Source organism: Anomalospiza imberbis, chromosome 4, assembly GCF_031753505.1.
Source record: "Anomalospiza imberbis isolate Cuckoo-Finch-1a 21T00152 chromosome 4, ASM3175350v1, whole genome shotgun sequence".
Taxonomy (NCBI): domain Eukaryota; kingdom Metazoa; phylum Chordata; class Aves; order Passeriformes; family Viduidae; genus Anomalospiza; species Anomalospiza imberbis.
The window spans coordinates 18,182,524-18,202,265 of record NC_089684.1 but is presented as its reverse complement, the minus strand read 5'-3'; the positions used below and the strand labels follow the sequence as shown (position 1 = coordinate 18,202,265).

Sequence of the window (19,742 nt, the reverse complement as noted above, 5' to 3'; positions counted from 1 at the left end):
GAGGCAAGAAGCCTGGCCTGGGGCTAAAGGTTCTGTCAGGGAACCAGCAGGAGACCCCCAGCCTCTGGAGTGGTGCTTGGAGGAGCAGCCCAGGAATGCATGCGCTTTGTAGGGACCAGCACTGCTAAGAAAATATAGGGTTTGGTGGTTGTTTTTTAATCAGAAGTGGTAAATAGGAGTCACAAGTCTCAGGATCTGTCCCATAAGTTACTAAGGTCTTAGTTTAGCTTTAATTACATCGCCTGTCTCCATAGACCGTTGTGTAAAATAGGGGCAAGTCTTGCCTGAATTGTCAGAGCATTTCCAGGGTTTGCTGGCTAATGCTTGAAAAAAGGCATAGAAACCTTTGAATGAAAATTCTGGGACAAAGAATTCAGAAGACTAGAATTAAAACAGAGCAAGAGAAAGAGCAGATTTGTGTAAAGAACCCACCACAAACATGTCTCTAGCTCTGCCATGGGGAGCAGGGAAGCTATTCACCTAAAAACGAACTTAAAGGCTATTAGCAACTTCATGGGGATTTTAATTTTTTCTTTTGAATTTGAGGGCAGAGAAGATGGAAGGGATGAGAGCAGAAGTGAGGTGCTCCCCATATCTCCTGCAACTGTGCTAAAACTGAGGTTAACATTGTGTTGCCAGACATTAAGCACCTGCACAGTCCAATGTTTTATTAAAATTATCCGAAGAGGTCTCACTTGAAGAGTTAACTTGCTGAGTGACATCTATAGATGAGCTGATAGCTGCACTCTGCAATGACTCAGGGTACTGTCACCATCCCTGTCCCTGGCATCCCCACCAAGGAACCATCACTACCCTTCCACTCAACGTCTTGCCATAACTCTCCTTTGGCTGTTTTTGATGGAAACAAACCCAGCAATAAACCTCATCTGTCCCTCAGCTGCAGCACAGCCTCTGCTGCAGATGACAGCAGCTTGAGCACTCTGACCTGTACATGACTAAAGGAGACCAAGAAGGCTCCTTTGACCAGTGTGGGGGCCAGGGACAGGTTCGGTTGCCTGGCTTGAGATGGGGTGCATTGCTGCAGGTCTGGTGCTCCCAGCCAAGGGGGACATGCAGAGAGCTCAGTTTCCTAGGGTTAAAAATACAACATGGGCAAGGGAAGGATCTACTGTTTTAGATCTACCTTTTCCCACATATAGCTTATATTATACATATAAACACTTACATACAAGAACTGTGTTAAAGCAATTTATGTCAGCATGGCTAAGCTTTAAAAACAAACAAAAGACAACCACCAAACCAAAATTAGGAACCTAGCATTTCAGCTCCTTCAGAGCATTAGCAAAGCCTGAATAAGGCAGCTGAATTAAGACATGAGCTTGCTCTGTCCCCATACAGGCCATCAGGAAGCTAAGCCATCCCTCACGCAAGCCAACTCACCTTTTGGGCCGCTCACTGTGTGGGCAGGATCTCCTGCTGGCCTTCAAGGTACTGCAGAGCCATGCACTTGTGCTTGGCTACCTGGTTCTGTTAAAAAACTTAGCACAAAGCAGGTTCTTAGCATGTTTTCAGCCTAGTGGATTTTATCCTGGTTTTCTACTGGGAAAAAAATAGCAGGTTCTCTTCCAGGGTGCAAGGAACTAGTCAAAGATAAGGATGACCTGACTGCAGGTTTAAGGGAAAATGATTTCTCAGGTTGCCAACTCACTTGGGTTTGCTAGATAAGCCAGTTTGTCCCAGGAACACCTTCCTGAGGGTGGGGGGCAGCACTAGCTGGTTGTACAAAGGGCAGGACCTCCTCTATTGATCCAGTTTGAAATCATTACCTCAGCACATGCAAAGAGGCACTCAGGTACCCAGCCCCTGCCATCTCTGTGCCACTCTTACATCTCCCTTGCAGACTGTGGGCAGGCTCAGGCACCACTCCTGTTCCCTGTCTGTACCATAAACTGCTCACATGCAGCCTACAGGAGGAGCCAAGCCAAGCCAAGCCTGCCCCTTGTCTGGGCACTGCCAGCCCCTGCCACACTGCAGCCCCCAAGGCTACGTCCTGTGGCAGCACTGCACCCTGCTCTTTGCTGCTTGAGTAACAGCTGCATGGCTCACAAACCCACATTTCCACTGTCACCTACATTACCTCTGAAACTCAAATTTAAATTCCACAGCTTCCATCAAGCTGCACTTCTTCTCTGGTGGCAGAGAATATTGCCCTTCATGCCCATTGGACCCATCCTTCCAAATCACAAACAGGTTCAGCATTGCATTTGAACCTTGTCCATGCGCATGCAGCCCCCACCTTGTGCCCTGTCCTTATTAAAGTGGGCAGGGAAATTACACCAATACGTTGAAAAGGAAAAAGAACATATTTCTGGAGCCACTGTCCCCATCTGCAGTCACATCTGGCATCTTTGTACTGACTCCCCCAGGCCCACCTGCCTGCCTTGAGGTCTTCAGGAGCTCCATCAATGACACTGGTGCTGCTCCTAACTCTAATTAAAAATGGCTTCCACAGCCATTAATAAGTGGAAGATAGAAGATGAAGGTTCCTTAATAAAGTTTATTTAATCATAACTATGCTTAGGAAAATACACTGGTAAAGGTTAATATAATGCAATTTAGTTTAACTTTATACTACATTTTGAACAAAAGACTTCTTATACATGATTTAGGTAAAAACAGGAAGTATGATCTGGCTCGTTTTACATCTATTACAAACGCAGGAAAGACTGTCATGCACTACAGTACAGAGCATGAAAAAAAATTACCTTTGGTTTAATTCAGAGAATACAAGTATTGCACTGTAAAAGCATCAAACATGGTGCAACTAAACATCATAAACATGTTTCCATGCCAGCTTACAAAAGTTTGTTAGCTAGTGTAATTTTAGAGGGGGAAAAAATATATGTACACATAAAACAATTTCTTTAGCTATTTGGATTCTGTTAATATCATATGCACGCCACATATCTACACAACTGACACTCAAGAAAACTCTTGAATTTAATACCTTTCAGCTACATTAAATCAGTTGAAATCAATGGCATTACTGTATCTTAACTGGCCTGTCAGCTGTTAAACATTCTTCTTTAAATGACTAAAGTTCCAGCCTAGATCATCAAAATCCAGAAACAACAATTGCAAACCATGGATTTTAGGTGCCTAGCTAGCCATTTCTTGACCATTTTCAGGGCAGTTAGTTTGACTGTGTAAATTCATACAGAAAAAGCCCAAAACACATGACTCAGCCAAGGGCTGGCAGTGTAAGGGTATATCAGCATGCTAATCCTTCCAACCACGTATTGGAGGTTGAACACAAATACAGATATTATTGCCAAAAAACACAAACATGCTAGCACTGGCAAAACCAACACAAAATAATTTAACAATATTGAAAAAGACCAAAAAACAAAAAAAAAAGGCATTTTTATAGGAAGACACAGCAATGTAAGACCACCATATATGGTGGGCTATGTGACTCACATTCCCCCTCAAATACTCATATTAGCAGTGCCTAACATTTGAGATAAACATAATGCATTATATCCTTGCCTTTTTACTGTAACATAATCCCAAACCTTGCAGAGAATTCCAACACAGTTCTGCACCAAGATTAGCTAGTTCAGGATGTTGTTGATGGGTCTCAGACAGAAAAAATCAACTTTTCTTCTTCTTAATGTTAATAATTTATTTTCTGTTTCTCATCTTGTGGTAGGAAACTCTGCCAAAGAAGAGTCAACTGTTGTCTTTGAAGAGTTCTTGTCAGATCAAGCATTGAAACCTTGACCACTTCACAGAAATGTGCAGCACAAATGTGCAGTATTTCAGAGAACCATCTTTGCTTTTGTCTCAGAGAGAGAACATTGAAGTCAGTTAACAGCATCATTTCATTAAAAAAATAACAGGAAAAAATTATCAGGCCAGTCCATGAGTTTACTTGAAGATAGCTAAAGTCCTTGAAGTCCCTCACAAAATGGCAAAGGCTCTTCGCAAGGATAGGAAGGGAGCTTTAAACCTCTACACAGTACTGGAATTCCCAGCATCTGCTCACATCACTCACAAATGGTGGCAACATTCATATATAATCAAACACTATTATGAAGAAAAAAAAAATACATCTAAAACTACTACAACTGGTAGTTCAGGAAAATAATTCAACTAGGTTTGTTTTCTTAATGTTTAACATAAATATAGTTGCAACTTGATCTTGAATTGACAATGATTGTCACAGCCAAGGTAAGGATTGAACGCTATCTATGCAAACATAATCTCACTATACATTATACAATTTATTTCTGCCATGAGGGATGCCTTCCCTCTCTAATCTTTGGCCTCCTATTACCAATCTCTCCCAAAAGCAGAAGCAATGTAGCATTGTTGCTCTCGATTCATTCACGGCAGTGGGTTTGTCTGGAGGGGAAGATGCTGTGGGGACAACACAGTGAAGAATGGGGTTTATTCCAGAGCTTACACAGAGAGAGTTACTTGCAATAAAGTGCTCTGACAAATGCTGTCTGAGCTCTTCAACTCCACTCTCCAAGTAACACCTGCCTCCAAATTTGTTTCTTTGGAGCTGTCCCCAACTGCTCCCACTGGAAAGGCAGCTAATGACAGTCAGAAGAGTGCACAGATGGGACCTGGAGGGTTTTGCTTCTTCCCTGCTGGTTTGGATTTTGTTTACATTTTGCCACTGGTTGGCTACAAGCAGCTAACATACCTAAGTATGCAATCTCTCTTGCATTTGCGTGTGCTACGAATGAAATCTGTTTGGAATTAAAAACTCCTGGTATGACATGTAGACCTGAGATGACAATCTGATAACTTGCATGTTTCTCTCTGCATGGAAGCAGGATGGTTTTACTAAATGCAACTTGAATTAATATGGAGCAGAAATTCCTACGGATTTTTAATGCCAGGTTCATTGCTTACCAGTTGATTCATCTTTATTTGTTTGTTGGGTTTTTTTGTGTATGAGATATTAAGATTATATCACTGCTACTATTTTATTTTTTTAAAGCTCATGAAATTTGACTGCTGTCCACCACAAAAATGAAAACGGAAGGAAAAAAAAAATTCCAGACTTGCAGAGTCTGCAGACTGTTTCCACTGAGAGTGATCATTTTCCTGTCTGGTGATCACAAATTATAAATCAGAATTTATTACTCTGCATGTGTATTCAAAATATCAGAAGTGGCATTTCCATGACAGAATAAATCCTGTAAAAGTGTTTTGGAACTGCATTGGTATAGTTTTGCTCAAGGACTCTACAAGTCTTAACACAGTCAAAAATACACAGCCAAGCAATTCATAATTTCAGCAACTTCATGCACAGTTAATCACACCCCAGGAAAACAAGAAAAATCTGCAGTAAGGAGCATCACAGTAAACTGCCACAGAAAACTGTCCCATGGTAAGCAACAAGTCTGAATGTTTCCAAATAAAAAAACCTTACACATACAAAACCAAACATGCATATATAAAGTGTACATATACTGCACAAGCACTATTCCTAGAAGATTAAACTGCATAGGTAAAAATCAAAAACAAGTGCAACATTTTAAGCCGTTAAAGCACAATCAAAAAAACAAAAAGCAGAAATAAAAGATAACAAACTTGTTCCCCCACAACAAAGCCAATTACAGATCAGTGATTGAGATATTAATCAAGACAGAGGTTCTCCAATCAAAAGTTGGAAGGACTGCTCTCAAATTTTGGCTCATCACTCCGCTTAGGGGATCTGAAATGTACGTTCATAATTGTAATTAGCTTAAACAGTTATGTTCATCACTAGCCAACTTTGATTTCTTTTACAAAGTGCTCTTTATGTAATAGAAGCTATCTTCCTGGTAGAAAAACCATCAAGTAGTTTTAACACTTTGAACATCAAGATACATTTAAAAGAACTAAAATAAAAAAAAGGAAAGGGGGAAAAAGGGAGAGAAAGAGAGTTGGCTGCTAGAACAAAAAGCAACTTATGCCAGTGGTTCTATAAACATCCAACTTGTATATTGTTAGCTCCAGTCTTGTTCCTAAAACTCAGTTTATAAAAGAGCTGCATAAGCTAATAGACTAGAAGCTTACAGTGACTTTATAGGACACAACCTCATACACCCTACCTGCTTTCTCTAATTAAGAGATCCAGTAATTAATAAGTTCACCATGACACATAAAGTTGTCAAAAATATTTTCAACTTAAAAAAAAACTAAACCAAAAAAGATACCAATGCAGACACTAAAGTAAACCGTGCTTAAAAAAAATCTACAGTATTTTTACATAAGCTGTGTAAGATCTTACAAAAGAAGATTCCCCAAACCACAGCTATTTCTACTCCTGCCCTTTTGCTGCCTTCTCAAGATAATACACATTAACTAAGTGCCTGTTGAGGTGCTTGCTGTATTCACCCTCCTTTTTAAATGAGCGGTCACAAAAAATGCACACATAGTTCTCCCTGGCCACCGTGGTGTCCGGAGCTCCTTGTGACATCTTTGGACTTGTTTCCTCTTGTACAGAGCGAGCACCATTTAACCCCGAGTCATCGCTTCCTTCTGATATGTTGTCACTGATGTCACTGCCTTCGTGGCTGTGGATGCCCTCATCCTCATCCATTTCCTGAGATTCATTCACGGCTGTGTTATCCCGAGGTAAGGACAGAGACACTTTAGGGCTTTGTGTACACCCTTCTGCGGGCACAGGTGCTGGCACAGCATCTCCTGTTGACTCTGTTGCTGGCAGGCACGTCTTGGTCAGGTCCATCAGGCTTGAGCTAGTCTCAGTTTCTGCCACAGTTTCCTCTGGCTCCTTCTCAGGTGCCAGATCTGGTACCACATCCATGAGTACATCCAAGCTTTCTCCAGAAGACGCTGTATGGGAAGATTCCTCAGAGCAAGTATCTTCCCCTTTGTCCACCTGTCTCTCCTCCTTTTTTGCACCACCAGTGTCTTCACTCGTTCCTACTGCCGCAGGCATTTCTTGGTCCTCTACCTCACCTTCTGTGTTTGCATCCTGAGATGGCAGACAAAGCTGCCCTGGACCTTGGATGCAGTTTCCTTTGGCATCAGTGCTCTCCTCGCTGAGAGCATGACCACCATTGTTGTTTAATGCCACTGTGTCAGTGGGATCTTGCTCCTTCTGGTCACTGCCCTCAGTGTCCAGCTTCACACTTCCATCTTTTTCTGTGATAGGATACTCATCTGGCATCTCCTCTTCCTCAATCTTCTCCTGATCAAGATTACTGCTTTTTTTACTGTGCTTAATTTTCAGAGCTTTCTTTTTTCTGTTTTTCTTGAGGCAAGAATTTTGCTTTTTAGGCTCTTCCTCTGGTGTAACATCACTTTTTTGAGCTTCCTGGCAGTCTCTGGGTTTAGCTTCCACTTTCTTTTTCTTTTTTGTTACTACTGAGGTATCATTTGCAGGCTCTTGCTTTGAGGAAGTTGCCTCAGTCTCTGCCTTTCTTTTGACCTTCTTTGTTTTACATGTTTTCTCAGTACTTTTCTCAGTTTTAATATCCACCTCCTTGTTTTCTGAAGCCGATTTCCGACTTCTGGTCGTCACCTGGCCTGCAGAAACATTGCTTGCTGACTTTTTTTCCTTTGCCGAATTATCTTTTTTCTCCACCTTCACAATTTTCTCTGTTTTCCTTGCAGCTGAGTCCCCTTTCGTTGGTTCCTTCTCCACTTTATCATTACCACTCTCAGAAAAGTCAGCTTCGCTCTTTTTAGTCCGTAGCTTCACCTTCGAGACATCCATGGTGATGTCAGAACAATCGGGATGCCTGGACTTGATGTGATACTGCAGGTTACATTTTTTAGACGCTGCATAATCGCAAACAGGGCAGAGAAACTGGCGCGGGTTGATGTGGAGCTCAACGTGCTTTTTGAAGTTGCTGCGGTCAGCGGTTTTGTAGTTACAGTGCGGGCAGATCAGAGGCTTCGGCCCGTTGTGCACTTGCCTCGCGTGACGAGTCACTTCATGCTGGTTTGAGGCCACGTAGCTGCACTGGTCACATTTGAATGGCTTCTCACCTAAGGAAGGAAGGACGGAAGGGAATGATGGTGATTATTAAGCACGGTTGTTGCGGGGCAGTCACTTCCCACTAATACAGATATAGAAATATGAAACTTGAAAAGAATAAAAAAAAATTATCCATGCGCCTTTAAAATTAAGCAAAGTCAACATAAATCCACAAGTCACAAACACATTCACAAGACACTAAGAAAAAAATACAAAAAAAAAAAAAAAAAGAGAGAAGGAGTGAGGGCTGGGAGGAAGGGGATCCAAAACCAAACAAGCAGTAACAACGTCACAGGTTCTGGCTAGGCATACATACCGGCAGAGATCTCTCTACAGTAATATTAGCAAATGGAATCCATACCCAACTGGTCCATTGAATGCATTGTAGAAAAATGGAAATGTAACATTTGATGAATAGCAGTTTCACACAAACGTTTCAAAAAAGTCCAACTTTATACAGATTTAGCATACTTCATGTTTGCATTGAAAGGGAAATGAGGAAAAAGAAGCTAGCAAAAACCTAAGAACATGAAAGGGGTGCCCAGATGATCTTTACCCCTGAAAAAGTTATGCTCACTGTTTTGGTGCCTCAAACACAGTGCTCCGACTGCAGGCTACGCTTGGCAAGCCAACCAAATGCACAGCCATCATGTTACTATTAAAATCTGCATTTGTATTAGTGTAGTGACTCCTGTAGAAGTGTTCCTGAAATGTTCTGCTTAGTGCATGCCACTGCAGCAGAAGTAGCTTTCCCCTTACACATCAAAGCTAATAGGAAGAACACTTCTAGTGCAACAATTCAAGTCCAGAAATACTTTTGGAGCATCTGTGCATGTGCCAATTTAGCTGAGGAATTTGGGATTCTCCTGAGCTCTCAACCAGCATCTCAAAACTGATCTGCAGAACTAATGCATGCTACTTCTTCAGTATCTTGAAAATCCACTCCAGTCCCTTCTGCTCATGATACAATAATGCTTCTCCCACCTCTGCAAGCCACTGCCCATATTCAAGCATGCTCTGTGGCGTGACTCAGGAGACCAGCCAGCCTGCACTGAAGATGTGGTGCCTGTTTGTGTGTTAACCACAAGATCTGCAACACCCTCACAAACTCTAGAAAAAGCTGTGCTGCCTCCCTGGCAGGAAGCAGGGGGACAATTGTTTAAGAGTCCAGATCATCTCATGTCTGTCTGCAGCATCTATTTATTATTTAAAGAAGAGCTACTTTGATTCCCTCTCTCTCCATTTTACTTCCTTCTTTTTTCCTCCTAATTCCTGGTGACATTTTCTACACGTTTAAGCTTGATGTGTTTATTGCTCGTCCTTCCTCCAAGTATAGAGCCTTTATCACCTACACTTCAAAGAATAGTTCTGGGCTGCACCATGGGAGGACAAGAACAGCCTCTCTTACACATGAACAAGCAGTTCTAAGTGCACAGAGTGCTCAGAGGCAGCTGCAACCTGGTAACTCAAAGACAGCATGTGAAGTTTGTGTCCATGGCCTCTACTAAATCCTGGGGTTTTATTGTGCAAGTGAAAAGGATATGTACCAAGATGGCTAAAAAACAGCTGTGAATTAGGCTCTAAACCACTGCCATTTGCTGTCTGACATGGGAAGAAAGCTACAGCACCTGTGGGCCTTAAACAGCCAGCCTGTCAACTGCAGGAGTCCAAACTGCCATAGAAAAGGTGCAGCTGCTGGGACAATGCAACAAAACATACAATAGAATTCAGGAGAGCTATTAATACAAGACCTCTGATAGCAAAAGTCATGCCTTCCCTCAGAGACCTTTGAGTCAGGGGCCACAGGCAGATCCCACTCCTTACCTCCTTCGGAGTTGAGACTTACTTGCACAGAACAAGGACAGAGCAATATGTTCGTGAAATGGTTTCCAGGTTCAGCACTGACCAAACCATTTGCAAATTTGGTGGTTCATTTGCAAACCAGAGGTTCAACCAAGTATTATTTTTGTTTCTGAAAGCATAATACTCCATTCACAAAATTCTCACACCAAAATACTGACATGTCATTTTAAAGCTGGCTATTTTTAATGGGCTCAAGCCCCCCACCACTACAGTTAAAATTGCCTGTCTCCTGGCTTTAATTAAAAGCCTCACCAACTGAAATTGAAACAATTACTGTTCAGGAGACTTCAACTCCTGTTTGTCAGCATTAGAAATTCACCTAGGGCTGGTCAATTCAGATTTTACAGAAAACAAATCAAAGCACGGGCTCAGGTCTATCTGAACTCCCTTATGAGAGTCATAAAGGACAACTGTGCTTGTGTCTATGGTGTTACAACTCCCAAAATGCTGTTAATTCATTCAAAAAGAGATTTACAAGAGCAAATGTTTGTAACACCACACCTCACAACCAGTAATGGAAAATAGAGGCTAGTGAAAATTGCTAATTTGGCTTTTAGTGCCACAAGACTGAGTCACTTTTGAACATCCTCTGAGTTTGCTTTTTCTCCTGTGTCTCCTTGCCATAAGCAGACACTAATTTACATCACTGTGTCATACTAAACATAAGTTAAGGGCTCCCTCAGAACCCCTGGATGAGACACAATCCCAGGCATCACAGAGGAGATTCTCAGCTACTCAAAATGTTCCCAGCTTCACTGATTTGAACTTAGCTATGACAGCAGATAGTGTACAAGAATTTGTTCCTATAACATCACAATGTTGTATTTATTTCTAGATTAGTAGAACTACTAGAGCAGCCCTATGAATATCAGAAAAGATCTTGAAAAGTAAAAAAAAAAAAAAAATATATATATATTCCCATTATCAGTTTTATTCATGACACTTAGCATTCCTTAGCAAGACAACCTTCCCCATTAAAAAAGGAGCTAAAGCTCACGCCTTACTAGCTAAGATGGCAACTCACACAGAAGTGGGCAGACTGCTTTAGGTGGCCCTTCTGGAGGCAGGGTCTGGCCCAGATGACCTCCAGAGGTCCCCTCCAACTGCAGCCGCACTGCTATACTGTGACCCACCCCCTTCTCCTGAGTCACGCTGCTGCCACTCCGTACCAACCTGAGTGGGTGCGCATGTGCCTGGTTAAATGGGTCTTCTGAGAGCTGGAATAAGGACACATCGCACATTGATAGGGTCGCTCCCCTGCAAAAACAAACAGCAAAGTAGTTACTGAAACACAGCAGATTCCCAAACTTGGTTACCAAGCCACACAGGGGAGGCTGTCACCGATCCTCACGCTGTATTTGAGGGCATGTTATCTCTCAGCAAAAGGGACAGTGCATATGCCTGAGCCACACCACTGCAACATGTCATGCCTTATGAATGAGGGTAGTAAAAGGGCAGGATATGACAGAGACACATCTTAATGTCCACCTGGGGTCAACTGTAGCCAAAAGATTATGAGGACATGCAACTTTAGGAAGCCTTAAGCCACCAGACCTGACTTCCCTACAGCATTTTCTCCCAACACTCAGATGATGAACAAAAGATCCTTTTGATCCACATGTAAGAAACGAGGTTGTGTTCTTGCTTTGCTTAACACCTTACCTGAAACCTCCATATTTAATTTGGATTAGGATGGGATATGACCTACAACCATCCATTCCACATGGACTTCCATTTACTAGAACACAAGTGCAGATAGAGCAGGTCTTTGCTTCCAAAATTATAGTGGCAGAGTGAAAATAGCTTGCAGCACAGAAAAGCATGATGCCCTGATCAGTGAAATTATGCTGCTAGCAGAAGTTTATGTGTAACATAAACATTTATTTCAAAGACTCAAAACCCCATGCCTGAAGAGTTATTGGTTCTGGAGAACTAATGGAAACTAACCTGCCATAAATTATATATCCACTGAGGACAGTCAGCTTGCAATTGTAGCTAAAATTTGTATCAGTACAATGATACTTGAAAATCTTTTTCAAGTAAAGACAAGCTCCAAACAAAGGCAGACAGTTTTATAATTAACATGTTAGGCAGGTCTGGATAAGCACCAGGGGTGTTTGCCCCAAACTGCTAGCACACTGTCTTCCCTACAAACACTTTTTAGTCTTGGGCAGACATCCACAAGGGAAGAGAGGAATTAAGCTGAAAAGGGAAAAAGAAGTTATTCAGTCCAAGTATTTATTAAAATCATAGCCAGAATTCACTATGGCATTTTGATAAATTTGCTACATATGAGGCATACAACCAAGGTGCTCTCCAAATCACAGAGACCTGGACATCCACAAAAGCCCTGTACACAGGGTATGTGTTCACTTTCAGAGGCACAGCTCTATCTGCAGCAGCAAAGATCTGCATCTGCCAGTGTGTGATGTGAGGCTCCACTGCTGGCCTGTGCCAAAACAGCAGTAGAAGCAGCCTTTGTAATGCAGATTAATTCCACATTTCTTCCTTCCATCAAACATTTAGACTATCGTTCTTGATTAGATCAGCAGTTTAAAGGTAAATTCACCCTAACAACCACAACTCCCCTCCCTTTCCAATTAAAACAAGGTAGGAGATTGGTGCAATACACACAATAAGATTAAGTCATGTTCAAGGGAGGGGTAGTCCTTTTGGTACAAATAAATGGTTTTGGTTTGAAATGACTCCTTACAATTAAAAAATATGTGGCCAAAGGTCCTGGAATATTCAGTCATATCTTCTTCCCATTACCTGAAATTTCATATCTGTAAAGTTACCTACAACATTAGGAATGTGAAACAGGCTTTCTTTCATGGCCTTTTTTACATAGGGCACAGCCACAAAATATACTAGATTTAAGTATAATGACCACAGCTAATTTAAAATGTGTTATTGCCACTTGAGAATTAAATGCACTGTACAGGCTGTTCTGTAAAATACTATTATCCAAAGGATTTATATTGTAATTTTACAAGCTGGTTCATTATATGCAAACAAGCCATCAAGAAAACCTCTCCAGAAGACACTTACATAATAAGCCCCAAGTTAGCCAAAGCTCAAGCAGGCACTTAACTCTATACAAACGAACAGGCATACAAGTTTAAGATCATCTAGTTAAAGAAAGTTCCCAGTCTGACCATTTAGGAGACTCTCAAGAGTCACACTCCCAAGGCCAGACTGCTGGGACTGAAGCCCTTTCACGGTGGGTGGCTCCAGTGACCCAACAGGCACCCCCTGTGACTCCCTGCACACCCCACTCACACACAGTCAGTCCAGGTTTCCTCACTGGCTTGACCCCAGGTTTTCCACAGCAGAGTCTCAGATGTCTCGTTCCATAAAGCCATTTACTCATGGCACAGTAACACAGAAACACCTGGAACTGCTGCCTCCAAAAAGGACACAAGAGTGGAACCCTTGCACTTTCATACCCTCACAATCTACCTGCACACAAGTCTCACTCTTCCTCCCCAGTCTTCTGTTCCTGTTGCTGAGCTTCTCCATGTCCATCTACCTTGCTGGCCTCCCCAGTCTTCATCTGCTTTGTTATCCAAAAGGTTGGCAGTTCATGGCTCCTGCTGTGTCTCTCAGTGTCCATCCACCTGGCTGGCACCTCTGGTACAGGGTTGGCAATTCATGGCCTCTCTGTGCTCTCACCCTGAGCAAAACCTGATCTCGAACTGCAGCTTGCACACTGAGCGACCTGCACCAAAGGTATTCCTCAACAACCTCTTGATAAAGCCTTTTCTTATAATGCCATTAGAAGTCCCATCTGCTTGAAACAAATATGCTTTCATCAAACTTCCAACACAGTGGCAAGCAAGAAAGTTGCCCTCTCACAACTAAAATCTAAAAACAAAAAACAAACCAAAAAAAAAAACCAAACTACCACAAACCAAACCAAAACCAGTCCAAAACTAGACGCAGAACATTGTGACTGACTGGAGCGGATGTATTAGTTATACAGCCCTTCAGATTATTTTCAATGAAGTTTTTTAGAAATTTCTTCTAACAAGCAAAATAGAGAAAAAAGAAAGAGAACAATGCTGCACTGTCTTGCATGTAGTACAGCTCCAGAATCAGCAGGTAAATCAAGTCAAAACTTGGTCTAAAAGGTCTAACAAGCACAGACGAGCCCAGATAGATCTGTCCCTGACACAAAGAGCCCTTTCTGCCCAAGCAGCAGAGAAACAGGTTGTTCTGAACACCTCCAGCCAGCCACTCCTGGGCAGCAGATAGGCCCCCTCAGATGAAGCTTTCCCAGGTGACAAGCCTATGACCATCTGTAGGGTGTTGAAACACCCTAGGAGCCCAAGGTCCCCAACATTTGTCAGCAGCCTGTCCCACAAGCACTGCCACAAGCTGCAAGATATCTTCAGCACAGGACTGGTTCTGGGACACCTGCTTTTCAACATGAATGCAAGCAACAACAGGCAGGCAGATAACCTCTGCCTGCCTTCCTGTGGTCCCCAAACATGCCAGGGATTGTAATTTTCCCAATCATGCAAGGTACTAGCATGCAGCCCCCTTCCCTGCTCCTGGCCATGTGCTCTGATATTTGCATGTGTCATTAGTAAGGTAACTAAGTTCACTAACCAGCAGAAAAGCAACTTGGGGAAGAGGAAAGGAGTATTTTTACTCCTTTACTCCATTTTAGTGAGCTGAATCAACTAGTCCCAGGATACAGGTAGAAAACTGAGACTACCTTTCTCCAGCAGCAGCAGCACATTTATCCTGTGAAATTCCACTCTGTACAGTCCGTGTTTCAGAAAATTGTAAAATTGTATGGTTGTAACACAACAGAATCAAATTAACTGCAAAGAGGCATTTTCCTCCACAAAAAAAAAAAAAAAAAAAAAAAAAAAAAAAAAAAAAAAGTCTGACGAATAACAAAAGACAGAAGAGAAAGAATAGTATCTATCCAAAATTATTTAACCTATTAGCAATCAGGAAACCAAAGAAACAAACAATTCCAACTTTCTTCTTTAATATTCTGAACCCACAAAATAGGAAGAAAATGATGGATGTATCCCATTTATTTTTCCCAACAAATATTTTCTTTAGTTTTAAATGAAAACTACAATCCAAAGCTATTTTAGTATAATTCAGCTAAGTTTTACTAAATTCAATACTGTTATGTAAACAGTCTGCAAACACTTTTGACTATAAAATAGCTGTGGGTGTATATTCAGGGTTTTTGGTGAGGGTTGTTTGGTGGGACTTTTAGTGCATTCTGGTTTTGTTTGTCTTCTTTTAAGGCAATTCATTACACATTAGTATTGGCAGAGACTTTTAGCCTGGTGTATAAAATATACCTGCCAGGAGCTTAATCATTCTTCTAATACTATAGCTTTAACACTCTCCTCCACAAAACCAATGTTACTGGAAATAAGGCATATTCCTAAATCATTCTACTAACATATTTGGAAGTTTTTGATCAAGCAAGAACTGTCTGAAAGAACATAACTATGTAGTTATGAAGTAGCAAAGAAACACCTACAAGGGTAGACTAAAATATGCTGAAATCATAATCATTCACTCCAGCTTAATTACAGTAACGAAAAGATCCAGAAACCCTGACTGCACAACTGCACAACAAAGGAGAAAAAGGGGATCTGGACACGCTTAATTTTTTTAAAAGTTTAATACAGTTCATCGGTAAATTGGTCAAATGCAGTGATTGCTTCCTCGGCAAACATGCTTTCATGGTAGCTCCTGTAAAACTCAACAAGCGCTTTCAGAAATCAGAAAGGGGGACTTAATGTCACCTACAAACACAAGCAGAGATTAATTTAAAGTTGAGGCAAATGTAAACTAGACAAGAACCAAACCATGTGGCCATGAGCTCCCCACAAGATTAATTTAGGTTTTCTCCTACTATTTTCCCATTTTACCTCGTCTCTTTCCTGTTATCTCCTACAAAACACACAAAGAAAATAAACATACCATAAACAACACCATTTTCCTAATACCTCCCACAATAAACTTTGTTTACTTGTTTAGAAAAAAATATTTAGACAGGACTGAGTTTGAAATTGATGGTATCCACTGAACAACAGCATGTAGCTATCCTTAGGAAAGAATAAAGTACTAAAATTCCCAGCAGACCCTACCAGCCCCAACAAAGCAGACACTAAAGCAAGCTGACAAACACAAACTCCTGCACACTTAAGCTCAAGCGCAGCCCCGAGGCCTCCGGAGTGCCCACCCCTTCCAGACAGCTGCAGACAACTGAACTGAAACCTCCAAACCATTTATGCCACTGCTGTGACAAAACATGACTTTAAAGGAGAAATTCCCCAGTGTTTTGCTCAGCCAGCACAGTCTACAATAAAGGGGAACCAAGTTAGGTGAGCACACTAGAAGATGGTTAGCAAGTGAGCCCTCTCCACAGAAAAGCCCTGACACAGTGGAAATAAAAGCTTCTAAGAAGCAGCAAGGAAGCTCTGAACTGCCCTCTCACTTCCACAAAAGGGATCAGGAGGCCAAGTAACTGTACCTCATGGCCCAGAGGGGTGAGATGGATAGATAACCCCTCCTCTAAGGGAGTACTGGTTCATCAGAACTCCCCATGTGAGAGGGTGGTGAGGCTCTCTGATGAAAAGCAAGGTATTTCCTAAGTCACCTGTGGTCCTAGATCACAGGACGGCAGCAACACTGCATTCCTCTGATTCCACTTGCTATACACCAGGGAAAAAAGGGGCCTCACACTGTCTCTTCCAATTACAAACCAAGGTTAGAAGAAGTCAGGAAATCAGGCCAGACTCCCCGGAAGGCTTCCTATAGGGCAACTATAGGAAGGTCTACTTCTGGCTGCTGTAGTGATGCAGGCCCTAGAAAAAACGAAGCCTCTGAGCATTAAAAGGAATTAATTCACTGTTCAACTCTTATTCTGACTTTGTGGATGCTGGAGGACTCCTCTACATGTATATATCAGCTCTTTCTTCTCTGTAATTACACTGTAGTCCAGTTTCAGCTCAGTCTAAAGGTGCCATTTTCAAAACTACCTATGGGATTCAGGCACCTTTTGTCAACCTGCTTGTTTTGGTTTTAAACTACATCAGGTTTCAGTGCTGTGGACTCTGACAATCATCACACTTTGTCATGCCCTCTTCAAAAAATTGGCTTAGAATTACTAAACAGAGTGCCCTTCATCTCCTCTTGGGCACCTGACATTTCCTCAGTCCTCTACGACTATAGACTGGAGCTCAAAGCAAATTCCACTAGGCTATAAGCTGGTAGCACCAGAGAAGAGAGCACAAAGCTTTATCAGATAGAACAAACTTTGCAAAAAGACTCTGCTTGCTTCATTTATCACAGATTCTCAGTAGTCTTACTGCACTTCAGTCAAAAAAAGATGAAAAACTTACCTGTGTGAGTTCGAATATGTTGAATATAATTGTTTTTCCTGTCTGAAAAATAGGAGCACTCTGAGCAGGTATACACTTTCCTGGGAAAATGATTTCTTAGGTGTTTTTTCCAGTGATATTCACTGACAGTAGTGTATGTGCATATGGTACACTTGTAGACTCTCTCATTTTCCCCTGCTTTGTTGTGGTGCTTCAAGTGAGCCAGATAGTGATCGTATCTGTTAGTGTTATAGCCACAGCGATCACAACGGATTGGGCCCTTAGAGAAATCCACCTCTTCTGCAGTGCAGGAATCAGACTCCTTCACCTGTGCTTGCTTTTCTGCATTTTCTTCCACAAAGAATTTCTTAGCACTGTGAACCCTGATATGATGCACAAACTCCTTTTCCGATTCTGCCTCATACTGGCAAGGCTTACAACGAAATGGTTTGCTCTTCAAGTTCTTACACTTGTCCTCTGTGCTTTCTGGAGTACCCGGTGCTTCCAATGAGACATCTTTGTCCACACTGGGAGCCTTAGGAGGGCAACAAGCAGCTGGACCTTGAGTTTCCACACTAGGAACCTCAAGGGAGCTTAATTCCACATTTTCAGGTGCCTCACGGTCACCCTCTGCAGCCTGGGTATCTTCCATACCCTCTCCATCACTATCTGAGAAGTTGCTGTCCCCCACCGTTGTCAGTTCTGCCATTTGTCTCTCTTCTCCAACCAGGTAATCGCAGCAGTTGCCACTAACTTCTCCTGTCAAGGCCACATTTGCCAACATAATAAGCTGAGGAGCTGCCAGCTCAGCTTTAGAAAGGTCCTGTAAGTCATACATGTCACTGGACAATGCCATGCCAATATTAGAACTGCCAGGAAAGAGGCTGTTCCCACCAGACTGTCCCAGCACTTGAGTTGCCATGGCAGTAATTCTGTCGGAAGAGAAAAGGAACACCTGTAAGCACCTGAGTGTGGAAAAGTCTCCTCTGTTGAGTACTGTCGAAGCGTCCCTTCAGGGAACATCAAAAAACTAAAGCTCTTTGCTGAACTGCTGGGACACCGGAGCTGGGGGGGGGTCTCATTCCTCGCCCGAAGGGGGCTGGGCTCTTCCCTAGGTATGGTACGGTATCCCACCGTGCGGAGCACGGGTGGGAGGCGCTGACAACGCGGTCCCAGGGCCCAGGCGGGGCTCAGGACAGGTGAGTGATCCCGGGCCGGGCCCTGCGGCTCCCGCCACGCCAGACACCGCCGGGGGCGCAGGGCCAGCCGGTGAGTGCTGCGGCCGGGCTCCGCCGAGTGCCCCTGTCCGGCCGCCGCCCGACCCAAGGGCCCCGCTGGGCCCAAGGCCGCCAACAAACGGGGGCGGCCCGGCCCTGCGGCGATCTCCCCGCGGCCCGGCGCACATCCGCCGGGGGAGCCGGGCCGGGCCGTGCCCCCGCCACCCTCCCTCCTTCCCTCCCTCCCCGCCTGACAGGCATGCGGCCATTTTCTGCCTGCCCACACAAAGCGCCCTCCCCGCGCCGCCCCCGGCCCGCCCGCTGCCGCCGGCCGGTGGGGACGCCCGGCTTCCTCCTCCCCCCGCGGCGGGCAGGGCAGGGCAGCGGCGCCGGTGCGGGGGCGCGGGGCGGAGGAAGCGCCTCGGTACCGGCAAGGTCACAGCGGCCGCGCCCACCCGATGCCCGTCCGCGGGAGGGGGAGCGAGCGGCGCCCCGGGCCTGCTCCTGGGCCCCGGGCCTGCGGCTGCGCCCGGCCCGGCCCGGCCCGGCCGGCGACGGCTTCGCCTTCCGGCGGCGGCGCGGCCCGGCGAGCGCCCCCGCGGCCGGCGCGGCTCCTTAGCCGTGGTGCTGATCGCCCCGCGGCCCGCCCGCCCGGCCGCCCCCGCCCGCCCGCCGGCCGCAGATCAGCCCTGGACAGCGCCTCTCGCCCGGCTCCCGGCCCCCCCTCCCCGGCCCCGCCGGGCCCCGCCGCACTCACTCACCCACCGGCGGCGCGGGGCCGCCCGGCCGCGCGGCTGCTGCGGGGCGGGGCGGGGCGGGCGGGAGGCGCTGCTGGCGGCGGCGGCGGGCGGAGGCGCCCCCGCATTCCAGCACACAGCGCGCAGCGGCGGCGCCGCCCCGCCCGCCCCCGGCAGGAGGGGCCGGGCCCAGCGGGGTCACCCGGCAGCGGCGGGGGCACCGGGCGGGCGGCGTGCGAGGGGGAAGGGGCACCCGCCCGAAGAGAGGGCTCGTGCCCAGGAGCAGAGCTGGCGGCCGCGGGTTTGTCCGTGCCCGGCCCCGCTGCCGTGAGTCCCTTTGTCCCGTTCAGGGATGATAACGCTGATCTGAGCAGCTTCGAGGCGGTGCCCACGGCATCGCCTTCACGAGGCGAGTCCAGAGAAGGGCAGCGAAGCTGGTGAAGGGTTTGGAGCACAAGTCTAATGAGGAACAGCTGAGAGAACTGGGTGTTTAGCCTGGTGAAAAGAAGGCTCGGGGTGACCTTATCACTCTACAAGCAACTGAAAGGAGGTTGTGCCAGATGGGGGTCGATCTCTTCCCCCAGGCAAC

The 19,742-nt window shown here is 44.8% G+C and overlaps 1 protein-coding gene across 2 annotated transcripts; it reads right to left on the bottom strand.

Annotated features, from left to right (window-relative positions):
- Positions 1-2,504: 2,504 nt before the first annotated feature.
- Positions 2,505-19,321, bottom strand: REST (RE1 silencing transcription factor). Of its 2 annotated transcripts, none has more exons than XM_068187333.1 (4): positions 19,178-19,321; positions 17,221-18,131; positions 11,006-11,089; positions 2,505-7,980 (listed from the first exon to the last, which is right to left on the bottom strand). In XM_068187333.1, the coding sequence occupies exons 1-4, from the start codon at positions 19,279-19,281 to the stop codon at positions 6,284-6,286; spliced, it is 2,796 nt and encodes a 931-aa protein (XP_068043434.1). In that variant the 5' UTR covers positions 19,282-19,321; the 3' UTR covers positions 2,505-6,283. The 2 variants fall into 2 exon arrangements, with proteins under 2 accessions (XP_068043434.1, XP_068043435.1); XM_068187334.1 differs by having other exon boundaries at positions 19,182-19,239.
- Positions 19,322-19,742: the final 421 nt, after the last annotated feature.

Excerpts from the sequence above, each read along its gene's own strand:
- REST (XM_068187333.1), bottom strand. The coding sequence starts at position 19,281 with ATGCGGGGGCGCCTCCGCCCGCCGCCGCCGCCAGCAGCGCCTCCCGCC. Across the intron at positions 18,132-19,177 it reads CGGCCCCGCGCCGCCGGTGG|AATTACTGCCATGGCAACTC; the intron begins GTGAGTGAGTGC and ends CTCTTCCGACAG. Across the intron at positions 7,981-11,005 it reads GCACATGCGCACCCACTCAG|GTGAGAAGCCATTCAAATGT; the intron begins GTTGGTACGGAG and ends TTCCTTCCTTAG.